General features: G+C 41.7%; 2 protein-coding genes across 6 annotated transcripts in view; both read right to left on the bottom strand.

Annotated features, from left to right (window-relative positions):
- Positions 1-12,752, bottom strand: part of invs (inversin) — a 49,235-nt gene extending 36,483 nt beyond the window's left edge. For 4 of the 5 annotated variants that reach the window (XM_080751107.1, XM_080751105.1, XM_080751106.1 and 1 more), the window contains exons 1-2: positions 12,629-12,752; positions 11,705-11,812 (exon numbers count right to left, since the gene is read on the bottom strand). In XM_080751107.1, coding sequence (XP_080607233.1) covers positions 11,705-11,707 — 3 coding nt within the window. In that variant the 5' untranslated portion in view covers positions 11,708-11,812; positions 12,629-12,752. The remainder of the gene's footprint in view (positions 1-11,704; positions 11,813-12,628) is intronic. The other variant, XM_080751104.1, reaches the window with a different exon arrangement.
- The window catches only part of LOC308298554 (sialic acid-binding Ig-like lectin 15), a gene marked incomplete at both ends in the record, with an annotated part of 432,712 nt that overhangs the window by 341,644 nt on the left and 78,273 nt on the right, over positions 1-12,795 (bottom strand). The window lies entirely within an intron of this gene.

The raw sequence follows: 12,795 nt of genomic DNA on the forward strand, positions 1-12,795 counted from the left end.
GAAGACGACGATGTGAACAAATATTTGGTTGTTCAGAGCTGGTATCACTTTATCACAAAATGATATGTGATGAAATTGTTTGGAAAGCTGGTGCATTTTAGATCTCTTTGGTGGTCTTAATATCCAAGAATATATTTTGCCGCAAGAAGCCTTGAAAGAACAAATGTTGGCATAGACTTTCAAGGGCCTTTAAGGAGAATTCCGGCTGAGTTTTCTTATGATAATCTGATGTTATTCCATCCATAAAAAAGTGGTAGAGGAGTTTAAAAAAATCTATTTCTACCAAGTTAGCTCTGACCGGAGATGGGAGGGGTCTAATGTCAGTTTGCCTTTTTACTTTTTAAATTTTTGGAGACATTTACGCCATTATGAAAGTCAGATATAAACAACAACAACAACAAAAAAGAATTGTCAAACGATACAAATAAGCTTTTAGCATTAAAAAAAAGTCCCACTGCTTGTGGTCGGAGCTGCAGAGAGAGAGAGAAAAAAAAACGGTACAGATCGTTCATGATGGACATCTTAACATCAGATTAACATGGTCAAACGGCTAGTCCGAAATTCCCCTTTAATACAATCTGCCATAATCTGCCAGAGAGCTCCATTCGTTTAATTTAGGCCTAGTGCAGAGTTTGAATGCAAGGCACCAGCCTGCATTTACAGTAGATGTTCAGTGTCTTGTTGATGGACATTATAATAGTCAACACAATGCAAAAGGACCCAGGAACGTGACGATTTATTTTAGGTGTATTTATGACGTTGTGTTTACATTAAAAAGGTTCCAATCCTTTGTACATTCTTTTTCTCCACCATTAATGCTAGTGTTGTAATGCTATGAGCAACTATTGTTCAATAATTAAGATGAATCAAGATTAGAATCAACTTAATTGTCACATCACAGGTTTACAGGTGTAGAGATGGGTGGAATGCGTTTTTGTGCAAGCTCCATTATTTTGACCAACAGAATCCAGAAACCATGGAACCGGGATGAGAGTATATGGTACTGTGATAGTATTATTAATAATAATAATAATAATAAGGGTAATAATAATAATAATATCTCAAATCTATATATCGCTTTTCTAAGCTTTAAATGGGGGGAGGAGAAAACAACAAGAAATACAACTATATTAAAACACAAATAAAAAGACTAAGACAGCTAATGTGATCAAATATACAATATTCACACACACACACGCACGCGCGCGCACACACACACACACACACACACACACACACACACACACACACACACACACACACACACACACACACACACACACACACACACACACACACAAAAGGTATGTATAGCCTTTTTACATTAGCAGTAAAGCAGTGTCTTTAGGACAGTACAGTAATATTCTTACTGTATCAGCTATACGCTTGTGTCTTTGATAGCGGTTACTAACTGGAGACACCCAGCCTCAGTTTTGATTGACAGTAAAGAGGGGAGAGGAGCGATAATATCAGCCCACTGGGACATCCAATCTGTAAGCCCCATTACTGAGGGACTTCCTGGTTCCCCCCAAGGACCAATGAGCTGCCTCCCTCGGCTGGGGGCCGCACCTTGGGGCACAGCAGGGCCAATCGGCGGGTGGGATACCTCTGATTGACACATAGATCAGCTCATTTACATCATTACCACAATGCATCCGCACAAATGAGCCCCCCGGGTGTGTGGGCCAATCACCTGGGAGCGTAATGCAATTAGGCGGGACCACAGCTGTCAATCTTAACAGCCATGGGGGCCCAGGTACTAAAACACCACAGCTCAGGATATCTCTTTTTACCCCCCACACCCTCCACACACACACACACACACACACACACACACACACACACACACACACACACACACACACACACACACACACACACGCGCACACACACACACAATTTGTACTTTCCCAATACTTTAACTTCTACTCCACTACATCTCGGATCCAAATATTGTACTTTTACTCCACTACATTTATTTGAACACTTTAGTTAGTTACTTTGCAGATGTAAAATATAATGTTATAAAACATAGATAAACCACTTTAGCTCTATTTTATACCTTATGCGACTTGTGAGCTTGTAGATCGGCTATTGATTCTTTTACTCAAGTACATTTTGAATTCAAGACTTTTACTTCTTGTATTTCTATATTGCAGTATTGACACTTTTACTTTAAAAACATTTAGTACTTTTTCCACCACTGCACACACCTTACAAACACAAGATCAGCGGTGCAACAAGGCGGCGTTGGACATGTGCATGTGTGTGCTATGTGTGTGCTATAGGGCTTAGGAGAGACTGGTTCCCTATCTGTCTCCTGAGGGAGGACACAGAGGACTCTCAGGCAGACAGAGAGGAGAGAGAGGTGGAGTGTACGAAAGCTCCAGGGAGGCTGAGATTGACTTATGTTCTCCGAGGATACAGTACCTGGGCAGAAATGTGCAAGCGCACATGTGTGTGTGTGTGTGTGTGTGTGTGTGTGTGTGTGTGTGTGTGTGTGTGTGTGTGTGTGTGTGTGTGTGTGTCATACGTGCACGTATATGTGGTCGCCCGAGCGAGAACTGAAGTCCACCGGGGCCAGGTGTTGTTTATGCTTCTAGTGTGAGAGCTGAGAGAGGTCTTCTAACAACAAAGGGAGGCTCCGGAGTGAGATGGGAGCTCTCTCACACCGCTGAGCGTTTGATTGGCATCTAATCGAGTATTGCTGGTAATGAGGCTTATCTCTGTCTCATTAGGGTCTGATATCATACCGGAACATTCCACTGAGTCGATAGGGTTCTGCACCGCATGTCGCTAATGTGTGCAGTGTGCTGTGTGTAGTGTGCTGCGTGCAATGTGTGTGTGTGTGTGTGTGTGTGTGTGTGTGTGTGTGTGTGTGTGTGTGTGTGTGTGTGTGTGTGTGTGTGTGTGTGTGTGTGTACGTGCACGCACGTGCAAGTAAACTGGTCAAAGCCACAGCTTCTGTCAGTCCGTCAGGTTATGCTGGAGATTAATCGCAGCCATTGATGATAACACTCCCCCCCCCCCCCCCCCCCCCCCCACAGAGCACCACCTGATCTGTTCTCAGTGACAGGGAATTGATCCAGTCCCAGTCACTCTGACTGAGTGGTTTAGGTGCTGTCAAAAACATTCTGAATGGGGGCCTCAGCCAGTTAGTGCACTGACCGTAATGCTCCTGTGAGTCGTGAGTAGTAAGGAGTAAGTTCTAATCCAACTCCCTTCATGTCTTCCCTCTCTCTGCCTCTAGTTTTCCAGGCTCTCTACCGCAAGCATGAAATGTCCAAAACAAATCGCACCTCTGCGAAGTGAGCGTTGCAAACACGACACACATGCATATCTCCTTGTATGGGCCTTTCTGTCCGTGACGTCAGCTACTTTATGTGTATGAGTACAGTACAGATCGCCATACATGGAGTCGGAGATCCGTACTAATACACACAAAGTGAAACGTAGGAGCGGATTGCACCGCTCAAAAAAATTACTGTTTAAAAACACTAGGAAAGACAACAGAGGAGGACCAACAGTGTTGTGATAACGTCCCATTATGTCCCTAATGAGACAGCCCCGGGAGAGAGAGAGGAGCAACAGAAAAGGGTGTGGGGAGGAGGGCGGGGGGAGGGCACAGAGATCAGCTTGGGGGACTTGTTCTCCTCCCCCCATTCCTTTCTACCCTCCAACTCTTTCCCACCTCTCAGAGTCTAATTGGACTAAAACTGTGATCTAATTAAATGTCCAATTAGAGTGCAGAGAGCCATGTGCCCAGCGGCAAATCAGAGCACAGGGACATAATCAGCTGGAAAAACAAACAAAAAAATCAATGGGGCAGAGGGAGAAAGATGGAAAAAAACAGAGGGAAGAAGTGCAGGGAAAATTGGAAGAAGACGGACAGATGAAATCAGAGGGGAGGAGAGAAAAAGTGCAGTATCTAACACATAGACTTCAATTATATGTATCTTCAGATTCAGACATGAGAGCTATTTTATACAAATGTGAATATCATTAGACCAAATTGACTATTCATAACTCAATATACCTTGCAGCTTTTGAAATAAGCCACGCATACTGTAGTATGTCGTGGTCCAATCTAGCCTGGAAACCAGACGAATCTGCCATTGCAAAAGATTTGGTCTGGCACCGCTCAGTTGTGATTGGATTCACTCCCTCTGAGGTAGCGAGGGACCAATCAGGGCCCAGTATGCGGACGGGTTTATCACCTTGGAAATGCAGGTTCCACACAGAGATTCCAGACTAATATATCTACGCAGTGATATCTGTCTGGCCATGCCAGGCTAGGTCCAATCAGTTCAACTTTTGTAAAAGCTTGTGACTTCACCACCAGTTTCACTCTCCTGGCATCCAATGCCATTTGTCAGATTATAACGAAGTGATATCCTCCCAAAAAGAACACATGCATTGAATGCACTTCAAGTGCTCACCTCACACACACGCATGCACACGCGCGCATGCACACGCACGCACACACAGTCACACACACACACACACACACACACACACACACACACACACACACACACACACACACACACACACACACACACACACACACACACACACACACACACACACGAAGATCTCTCTAACTCCATCTGTGGCTTGCTTACACACTGGGAACCCCCTATGGACAGCTTTAGCCCATCAAATATTAATACTGGGATTCAATTCAACATTCCATCCTGATCCCTTTAACAATTAGCTCTCTTACACACACTAACTGTAGGCCTTTTTACACATCATCCACAAAGATAAAGAGTAACAGATAGTATAATGGCAATTATGTATCCACATTTTATCTCTGGTTTCTATGGATGACACAGCAGATACAGGCTATTATAGATACCTTTATTATCAACAAGGGAAAATGAGTCGCCCAGAGGTGGCACAGCAGTTAAGGTTTCAAAGTTACAGGTAAAAGTATGAAAAAGAAAAAGTACTGTTGTGTACAGCGAAAAAACAAACCAAAAAGCAAAAAAAATAAAGCATCAGCAATACAGAACAATCGTAAACGGAGGTAAGAAAACGAATAAAGTGTCCATGACAGTCAGTGCTACTACATAAGTGTCTCACCATTATCTTGTCTCACATTATCTTGAGACAAGATAATTGATAGGTATTTTGTTATGGTTCATATCATCTTTTTATCAATACATATTGATGGCACAGTGACTGTGTCATATAAGGTCATGTACACTACAGTACCCACAAGGTCTCCGTCTGGTAGAAATCAGACCTTATCTACTGCCATGGAGCCTGTTCCGAAAACAATGAGAATTGTTTTGGTATTCTAAGGCTCGGCCTGGAACATTTGGTGTCATCTAGACACCAGCAAGGACACCTCTCCCCCCAGGAACCCTGTGGACTCTTAGTCTTGTGATGTGTGGACAAGAAACATATCCTATTAACTGTTGAAACGTCATCCACTGACTGATGAAATGACCATACTTATACTCATGTCAAAACATAATATGTCAGAGAGAGCACGAACCATTGATTATTCTGTTGTACCTATGTCTTGAATACTCTCTCTCCATAGTAAACATTCCATTCTCACTCTGATCACTCTCCTGTCTTATTTCTGTGTGATGGATTATTGTATCTCATATGGGAATAAGAAGGTGTTGTTGTTTACAAATAATAAATCAATCAAATGGTCCTACGTCGCCGCATACAGATGTAATCTTGGCCGACCGATGGATGGACAAGTGACCGTGGGTGCACTTTCTCTCCCCCGGTGGGTCGGTTTTACAACACGTATAAAAGAACCAGCTGTGAGTTTGGAAGTTTACTGTGTTTTCAGACAAGGTTATTATTTTGACAACAGTACAATTTATTTTATAACATTCCCTGCTTGGACATCCGCCACTGGACCGCTGGACACATGGTTTTCTGATTGCATGCTCCACGGTCCGAGGACGGATCTTTATGCACCACTGGTGACCGGAATAATATTTTAAGATAAGTTTTCTTCAGTTATCTGTGCGCGATGAGTCGCTTCTCAGTTTGAATTATTGTTTTGATTTTTGATATTTCAGGGAGTCGGACAAGGCTAAATAATGTTTTAGTATCGCTCAGTCTATTTTACCTTCACTTGTTTTAACACATAAATTGCTCGGACACATCCTATCATAGGCTATTGTCCCCGCCAGCCCAACATAGGGGAAATACAGTAGGACAGGAGACACCATTCATTATAACATTCTTTTAAATTATAACATTTGTAATTACTTATTAATCCTTTATAGTTTACGGTTGGCCCCTGTAACATTATGTGTCGTGTCTTTGAATTTTGAATTAATGATGAATTATTGTTCTCCCTCCGTCGAGGAGCCGGAAATCTCCTAATTATGTTCTGGTTTGACACGCGTCGTAAATTAACCCTTATCTGATAACAGTAGATGGTCATTTTACGTTATTTCTGTGATTTTCAAACTTCACAGAAACTATTTTTTTCTCTCGGTACCTTTTTGTTGCTTTTTGTTGCACATTGTTTACCAGAATCAGAGGGTTTGCCTGGTTCTAAAGAATTTGGACATAGCCGCCGGTGGTCACGGTTGATGTTATTTTTATCAATAATTGTCCAGTATTATTTTGTTATCTGTCTGTTTTGGTACCGAATTCGCTCCGTTTACTCTGCGCCTCTCACCCCCTCGCTTGCCGTCGCGAAGCAGAGTGAGAAGCTATATGTTATTTTTTAGACCGTATTTTGACCATTTCTGTTCTGGTAAAATAATTGGCATGAAGGCCTCTAATAATATTCAAATGTTTAAAATGTATCTGACAATTTAAGTTAAGACAGAACTAAAATGTCTCCTTCTCCACTTTCTCAAGGAGTGGACCGATTGGACGATTGGACCTGCTGTCGGTGGAACCACCAGGATTTTTTTCTCCCCACCATGGCACGTGAGCTCACTGTTTTATCATACATGTCACTCAAATTGGCAAAGGGGCAAGCCGACAGCAGAGCCAACAAGATTCACCACCCAGGTACCCTAATACAACTCACACACTGCTCAGAGACAAAAACTTGTATAAATGTTGAATTTATACAATTCAACATTTATACTCTTCTCTTTCTCTAATATGCTCTCTGTCTCTCAATTAACCTAAAATAAATCAATATTGTTACTTCCTGTCTTTCTCTATCTCTCTCTCTCTCGCCATGTGAAAGAAAATAGCAGCTCTACAAGCTCATATAATGTAGTCTCAAAGTCTAAGAATTTAGTGGAAATAACAGCCGGTGAACTATACTAGATTATTATACATTATTGATTATCACAATAATAAAGACACTAAATCAATTTACAAGGAACCCCAATTCACACACTTTGTCTAGAATATTTTCAAAATAATCCAACTTGCTACAGAACAGATTGCCTTGAGTAGCCTGAATCTATCTCTTATCAGTCTCTCTGCTCTCACTACTACTACAGGCCTTTGTCCACTAAAGAAAACCTGTATGTCTCTCATTACACTCATAACCCTTCCTTCGATAGTTATGAGACAAAAACTTGCTTAAGTTGTTATAAATCGTATTTTTTATCCATGATTTAACCTTGTCCATGAGGCCCCTGTGTCCTAAATAATGTGTTCCAAATTCCGTTGTTTCGTCGTTCCGGTTTGCCTTACAAATTACTTTTTATCTGCGGCCCTGTTAAAAACAGACATTAAATCGGTCGCGTTATTCTTCTTAAGTCTTTGAAGTTGGTTTTGTACACCTTAACTTTCTAAATCTATTTCTCAGTTTTCATTGTAGGCTATTCATGCCTTTTTGGACTGTAAATCACAGAGGTGTCCAGTACTTAAAGATTTATACCTGCTGTCTTAAGAGTCTAGCTAGCTCTTAACACAGCTGCGTTTTTATTGTTTAATGTTTTGTAGTCTATTGTTTTATCGCTTTTCGTTGCACGTTTGAGTAACAGAATAGGGACTGCGGTTTCCTGTTCTGAGGACATAGCAGACTGTTGGTCACAGATTCATGCTTGTCCATATTATTAGTTGGTGTTATTTAGCACGAGACTCCAGTTTAGTGTTGCCAGGACGAAAGTTATTTCTGTCCTGAAGGAAATCTTTACGAGATTTCGTTTAGTGTACCCAGAACAAAAGCAATTGTTCTGAAGGGAGAATCTCTTGGCCAGTGCATAACCCAGCCACTTAATCACATAACAAATCGCGTGGTTATTTTATTAATAATAGCTGTTTCCAGCTACTTAATCACATAAGAAATAGCGTGGTTATTTTAATTGGTAGATTTCCTTTATGTTCCAGAACAGAACGTTCTGACGGAAATCTTCATGCTTTATGCTTACATGTCTTTGTTTTAGTCTTATTATTATTTTTAATTCCATCTCAGGCCAGCTGAGGTGTTGAGAACTAAGAAGCCCCCTTCTGAATGATGACCTCTAAACTGACTGACCCATGTGTGTAAATGTATGAGAAATTGTCTACATGGATACATGTACTGTATGTATGTGTGTTTTAATCCTATTTTTCTCCCCTGGTGATAACCTTGTGAAAGAAAAGGGAAAAATCAAACCCAGTATGAACATGAGCAGTGGTGCATGTGTGTTTGTCCGGCCGTGCAGTACTGTACGGTATGTGTGAGTCGCTGGCTCGCATTTAGGCTTGCTGCTTAACGCTTGCTGCTTGCGCTAGCTCTGCCTATGTTTTATTTTATTTGGAGAAACTGTGGGGATCGTTATAAACTTCAAGTGACTTGTTACATACTGTTTCTCTCAAAATGGGTCTTATTGTGTGAATCTGTTTCTATGTGTTTCTCCTAAAAGGGATGTTTGCCACTCTATGTTCCTTAATAACACATCCTGGTATTCTAACATTGTGATTCCGACAGCCTTGACACTGCAACAAGTGTCTGATATTTCACTGGTAAACCATATTTCAGTAAACAATCTTTATCCTCATGGGGTGACGGCAAGAGCTGTCAACAACAAGATTCACCATCATGTCAACAACTCAGTTGTGTTCTGTCCACTGATTAAGGTCAACCCAGCCCATGAGGTGACCACTTGACATGATATTACATCATGTCTTACAGTAACTATATAAATTCATGTCAACTGTTCATTTAATTTTGTTTTGTTTTTCCAGGTTTATGACAGGTTTATTTATTTTGGTTGGACTGGACGGATTTGACCTCATGTTTTATTTACATTTGATTTTGTCCGTTTTTCTCTGTCCTCCTGTCTTGTTGAGAAAGGGGCACCATGTCCGGTGGAGCCGTTCATTTTGTTTTTTGCTTCCCTAGGGGCTGGTGTCCATTTAATTATATTTTATTTATTTTGTTAATATTATCTTTTATTTGTATTTAAACCTTCTGTCTGTGTTCTGATGTCAAAGGGGCCCTGTTCATACAGTGCCTATGTTACAGAAGAGGCTCGGACACTTTACTCCCTCTCTGCCTCTGCGTGCGTGAGCGTGCGTGTGACTGTGTGCCATGGCCATGGCGGGTATGTGTGAGAAAGTGTTAGATATGTTTTGTCTTCCTTTCTACTGACTTCATCAACATTCTGATTTTGGAACTTCCTGTTCCCAGGTCCTCTTTGGGTGACTTACTGGTAGGCCTATTAAGAAACATTTGACACTGATTTAACTATTTTATGATTTTAAGTCATTTTTAATTTGTTTTGAAAGTTTTGAATAATTGAAGAACTGTGAACAGATTATAAATCTGTGGTCTGAAAATGTATTTTTATTTTTATTATTTTAACCATTTAGCCCCAAACATCAACAACATCATTTTTGCCACACCTTGTGTCAAGAGGGGGGAGTATGCTTGATTGTTTGGATTAGGCTTTGATTTTCATTGTTTAACGTTTAATTTTGATTTTGAAACTTTTGATTTTAAAACTTTGTATGTTTTGAGTATGTTTGTGTTGTGTGCATTAATCCTTCTGCCCAACACAAACAGACTATCAGAACGGCTTACAGCCACTCAACACCTATAAGGGCTAACCATGACAACACCACAGCGGAGGAAAAAATACAGAGGGCGGAGAGTGAAAAGGGGCACCACCAACAGACGATGGGTCACCAGTGCACGAGCCAATCAACCGCAGGACCAGAGCTATGCTCTGGTTGTCGGTGGGTAACGGAAATGCACTGTGAAAAAAAACATTTAGGTGGAGAAATTATGATTGTAAATTGTTGAAATACAAGTGATCTGCCGCCAAGCACTGTCATCCTCTAGGCCCGATGGACGCCAGGCGGTGCCAAGGAACCACCAGAGGCCAGAGGGCAGTGCGAACGCGCCATCATCACAGCGGGGGGCTATTGCAGCCTCCCGGGCCTGTGAGTATTCTGAAATCGCACTGTCGAAGAATTAAGCCGCTATAATTATGACTGAAGAATCCATTGTATCGATATTAGTGAACTGCCGCAAGCTTCTGTCCATAGGAGCTGTCTGAAACCCACCTAAAGAACCCTCTTCCACTCTTCGACCCGTCTCCGCCCATCTCCGACCCGTCTCCGCCCTTCTACAACCCATCTCCGACCCGTCTCCGCCCATCTACAACCCATCTCCAACAAAACCTCAACTCGATCCCTGGACTTTGCTCTGTCTCTAGCCCTCATCATATCGAGGACTTATGGACCCCTTTTTATTTTTATTCTGTCCTTTTTCTTTTGAACAGGTTGCAGGGGAAGACTACAAGGGGTTATTTCATTTATGTGTAAACATGATAACATTTTGTCATTAATACCATAGCTTTTCATGTCAACTCTAACCCTAACGATAATTACAGTTCCTTTTGCTATTGAAGCTATTGAAGAAATGTTTTAACCCTAACCCTAACCATCTTTCATCCCACTGTTTGCCTATTTTGTTTTCTTTTGTTGATCTATTTGATAAAAAGATCAATATTAACCAGCCGGTGGATATTGATAGGTATTTTGTTATGGTTCATATCATCTTTTTATCAATACATATTGATGGCACAGTGACTGTGTCATATAAGGTCATGTACACTACAGTACCCACAAGGTCTCCGTCTGGTAGAAATCAGACCTTATCTACTGCCATGGAGCCTGTTCCGAAAACAATGAGAATTGTTTTGGTATTCTAAGGCTCGGCCTGGAACATTTGGTGTCATCTAGACACCAGCAAGGACACCTCTCCCCCCAGGAACCCTGTGGACTCTTAGTCTTGTGATGTGTGGACAAGAAACATATCCTATTAACTGTTGAAACGTCATCCACTGACTGATGAAATGACCATACTTATACTCATGTCAAAACATAATATGTCAGAGAGAGCACGAACCATTGATTATTCTGTTGTACCTATGTCTTGAATACTCTCTCTCCATAGTAAACATTCCATTCTCACTCTGATCACTCTCCTGTCTTATTTCTGTGTGATGGATTATTGTATCTCATATGGGAATAAGAAGGTGTTGTTGTTTACAAATAATAAATCAATCAATAATGTCTCAAGATAATGTGTGTGTGTGTGTGTGTGTGTGTGTGTGTGTGTGTGTGTGTGTGTGTGTGTGTGTGTGTGTGTGTGTGTGTGTGTGCGTGTGCGTGTGTGTGTGTGTGTGTGTGCGTGTGTGTGTATGCGCGCACGAGAGAGAGCGAGAGAGAGAGAGAGAGAGAGAGAGAGAGAGAGAGAGAGAGAGAGAGAGAGAGAGAGAGAGAGAGAGAGAGAGAGAGAGAGTTGGATTCTTACCATTGCTGGGGAGGCCTCAGCAGATGTTCCCCAGTTCAGAGCATCCTGTGTGGGTTCTGGTCTGGATGCTCCTCCTGGTCCCCTACCTGCTCTGATCCTTACGTCCTACTGGGACCAAGAAAGAGGATCACTCACATACTGAGACCTGTCCACCTGTTCACACTCTAACTGCCAACAAAACAGTGTATTATTATGACCGACTTGGACTGTGGATACTAGAAAACATAGAGAGACCTTTATTACTGGCTCATTACCTTCTGGTGCCATTGATTGATTCATTAAATACTAGAAGTTTGCAAAGGAAAGGGTACAGGACAGTACAGTTCAGCTGATACCGGTACATGGTCAACTAAAAGGATAAAGCTTTTAGGCTTGTTTAAATTGGGGTTCCTTTTTTTCCCTCGATTCATGCAATATTAAATGGTATTTACAGTTTAAAAAAAGGTCAGGGGGAGGTAAGGATAGGCTTTGTCTAGGCTTTTGAATCAGGGGATACAATAATGTGTGCACATCTGCAAGACTGCATGAAGTATAACACAGAATTTCAGAGTGCTGCTGGGACAAGCTATCTTGCTGATAACGGTTTTGGCAGAGACTAGTTGTTGTTGTGCACTACACACACACACAGCAGGCAAATCTGAATACTTTTTAGACAGCCTAATCAGCGTGATTTTGCATTTATGCTAAAGAGCCGTATGTGCAATCGCTGCCGTTTAGAGGCTTGGGGGCAGACAACATTATTATAAAGTAAATCCAAAAGTGATGCAATTCAGCCCCGTTTAAAGAAATCGGTGATTCATACGCGTATTTTGCTCACAGGACACATTGCAAACCATTTAACCACCCACTTAGTTGAGCAGACAGTTACAGTCAGTGCATGTGAAAGATCCACTGAATGTCAACTTCGGTTGTTATTTACTTTACCTTAACTTTTCCCTTTTGTCTCTGATGAAGTCAGAAAAGTTGTCTTTCCAAGGCGTCCCCTCTGTCCCGTTGGATCGCAAAACATCTGGGGGTTATAAAAAATACTACAACTCCCGTTGCGCTTCGCGAGGAGGGCACACGCCATGTTTGTAGTTCCGCTCACCACC

The sequence above is a fragment of the Nannobrachium achirus genome (genome assembly GCF_963921795.1).
Source record: "Nannobrachium achirus genome assembly, chromosome: 2".
NCBI lineage: Eukaryota > Metazoa > Chordata > Actinopteri > Myctophiformes > Myctophidae > Nannobrachium > Nannobrachium achirus.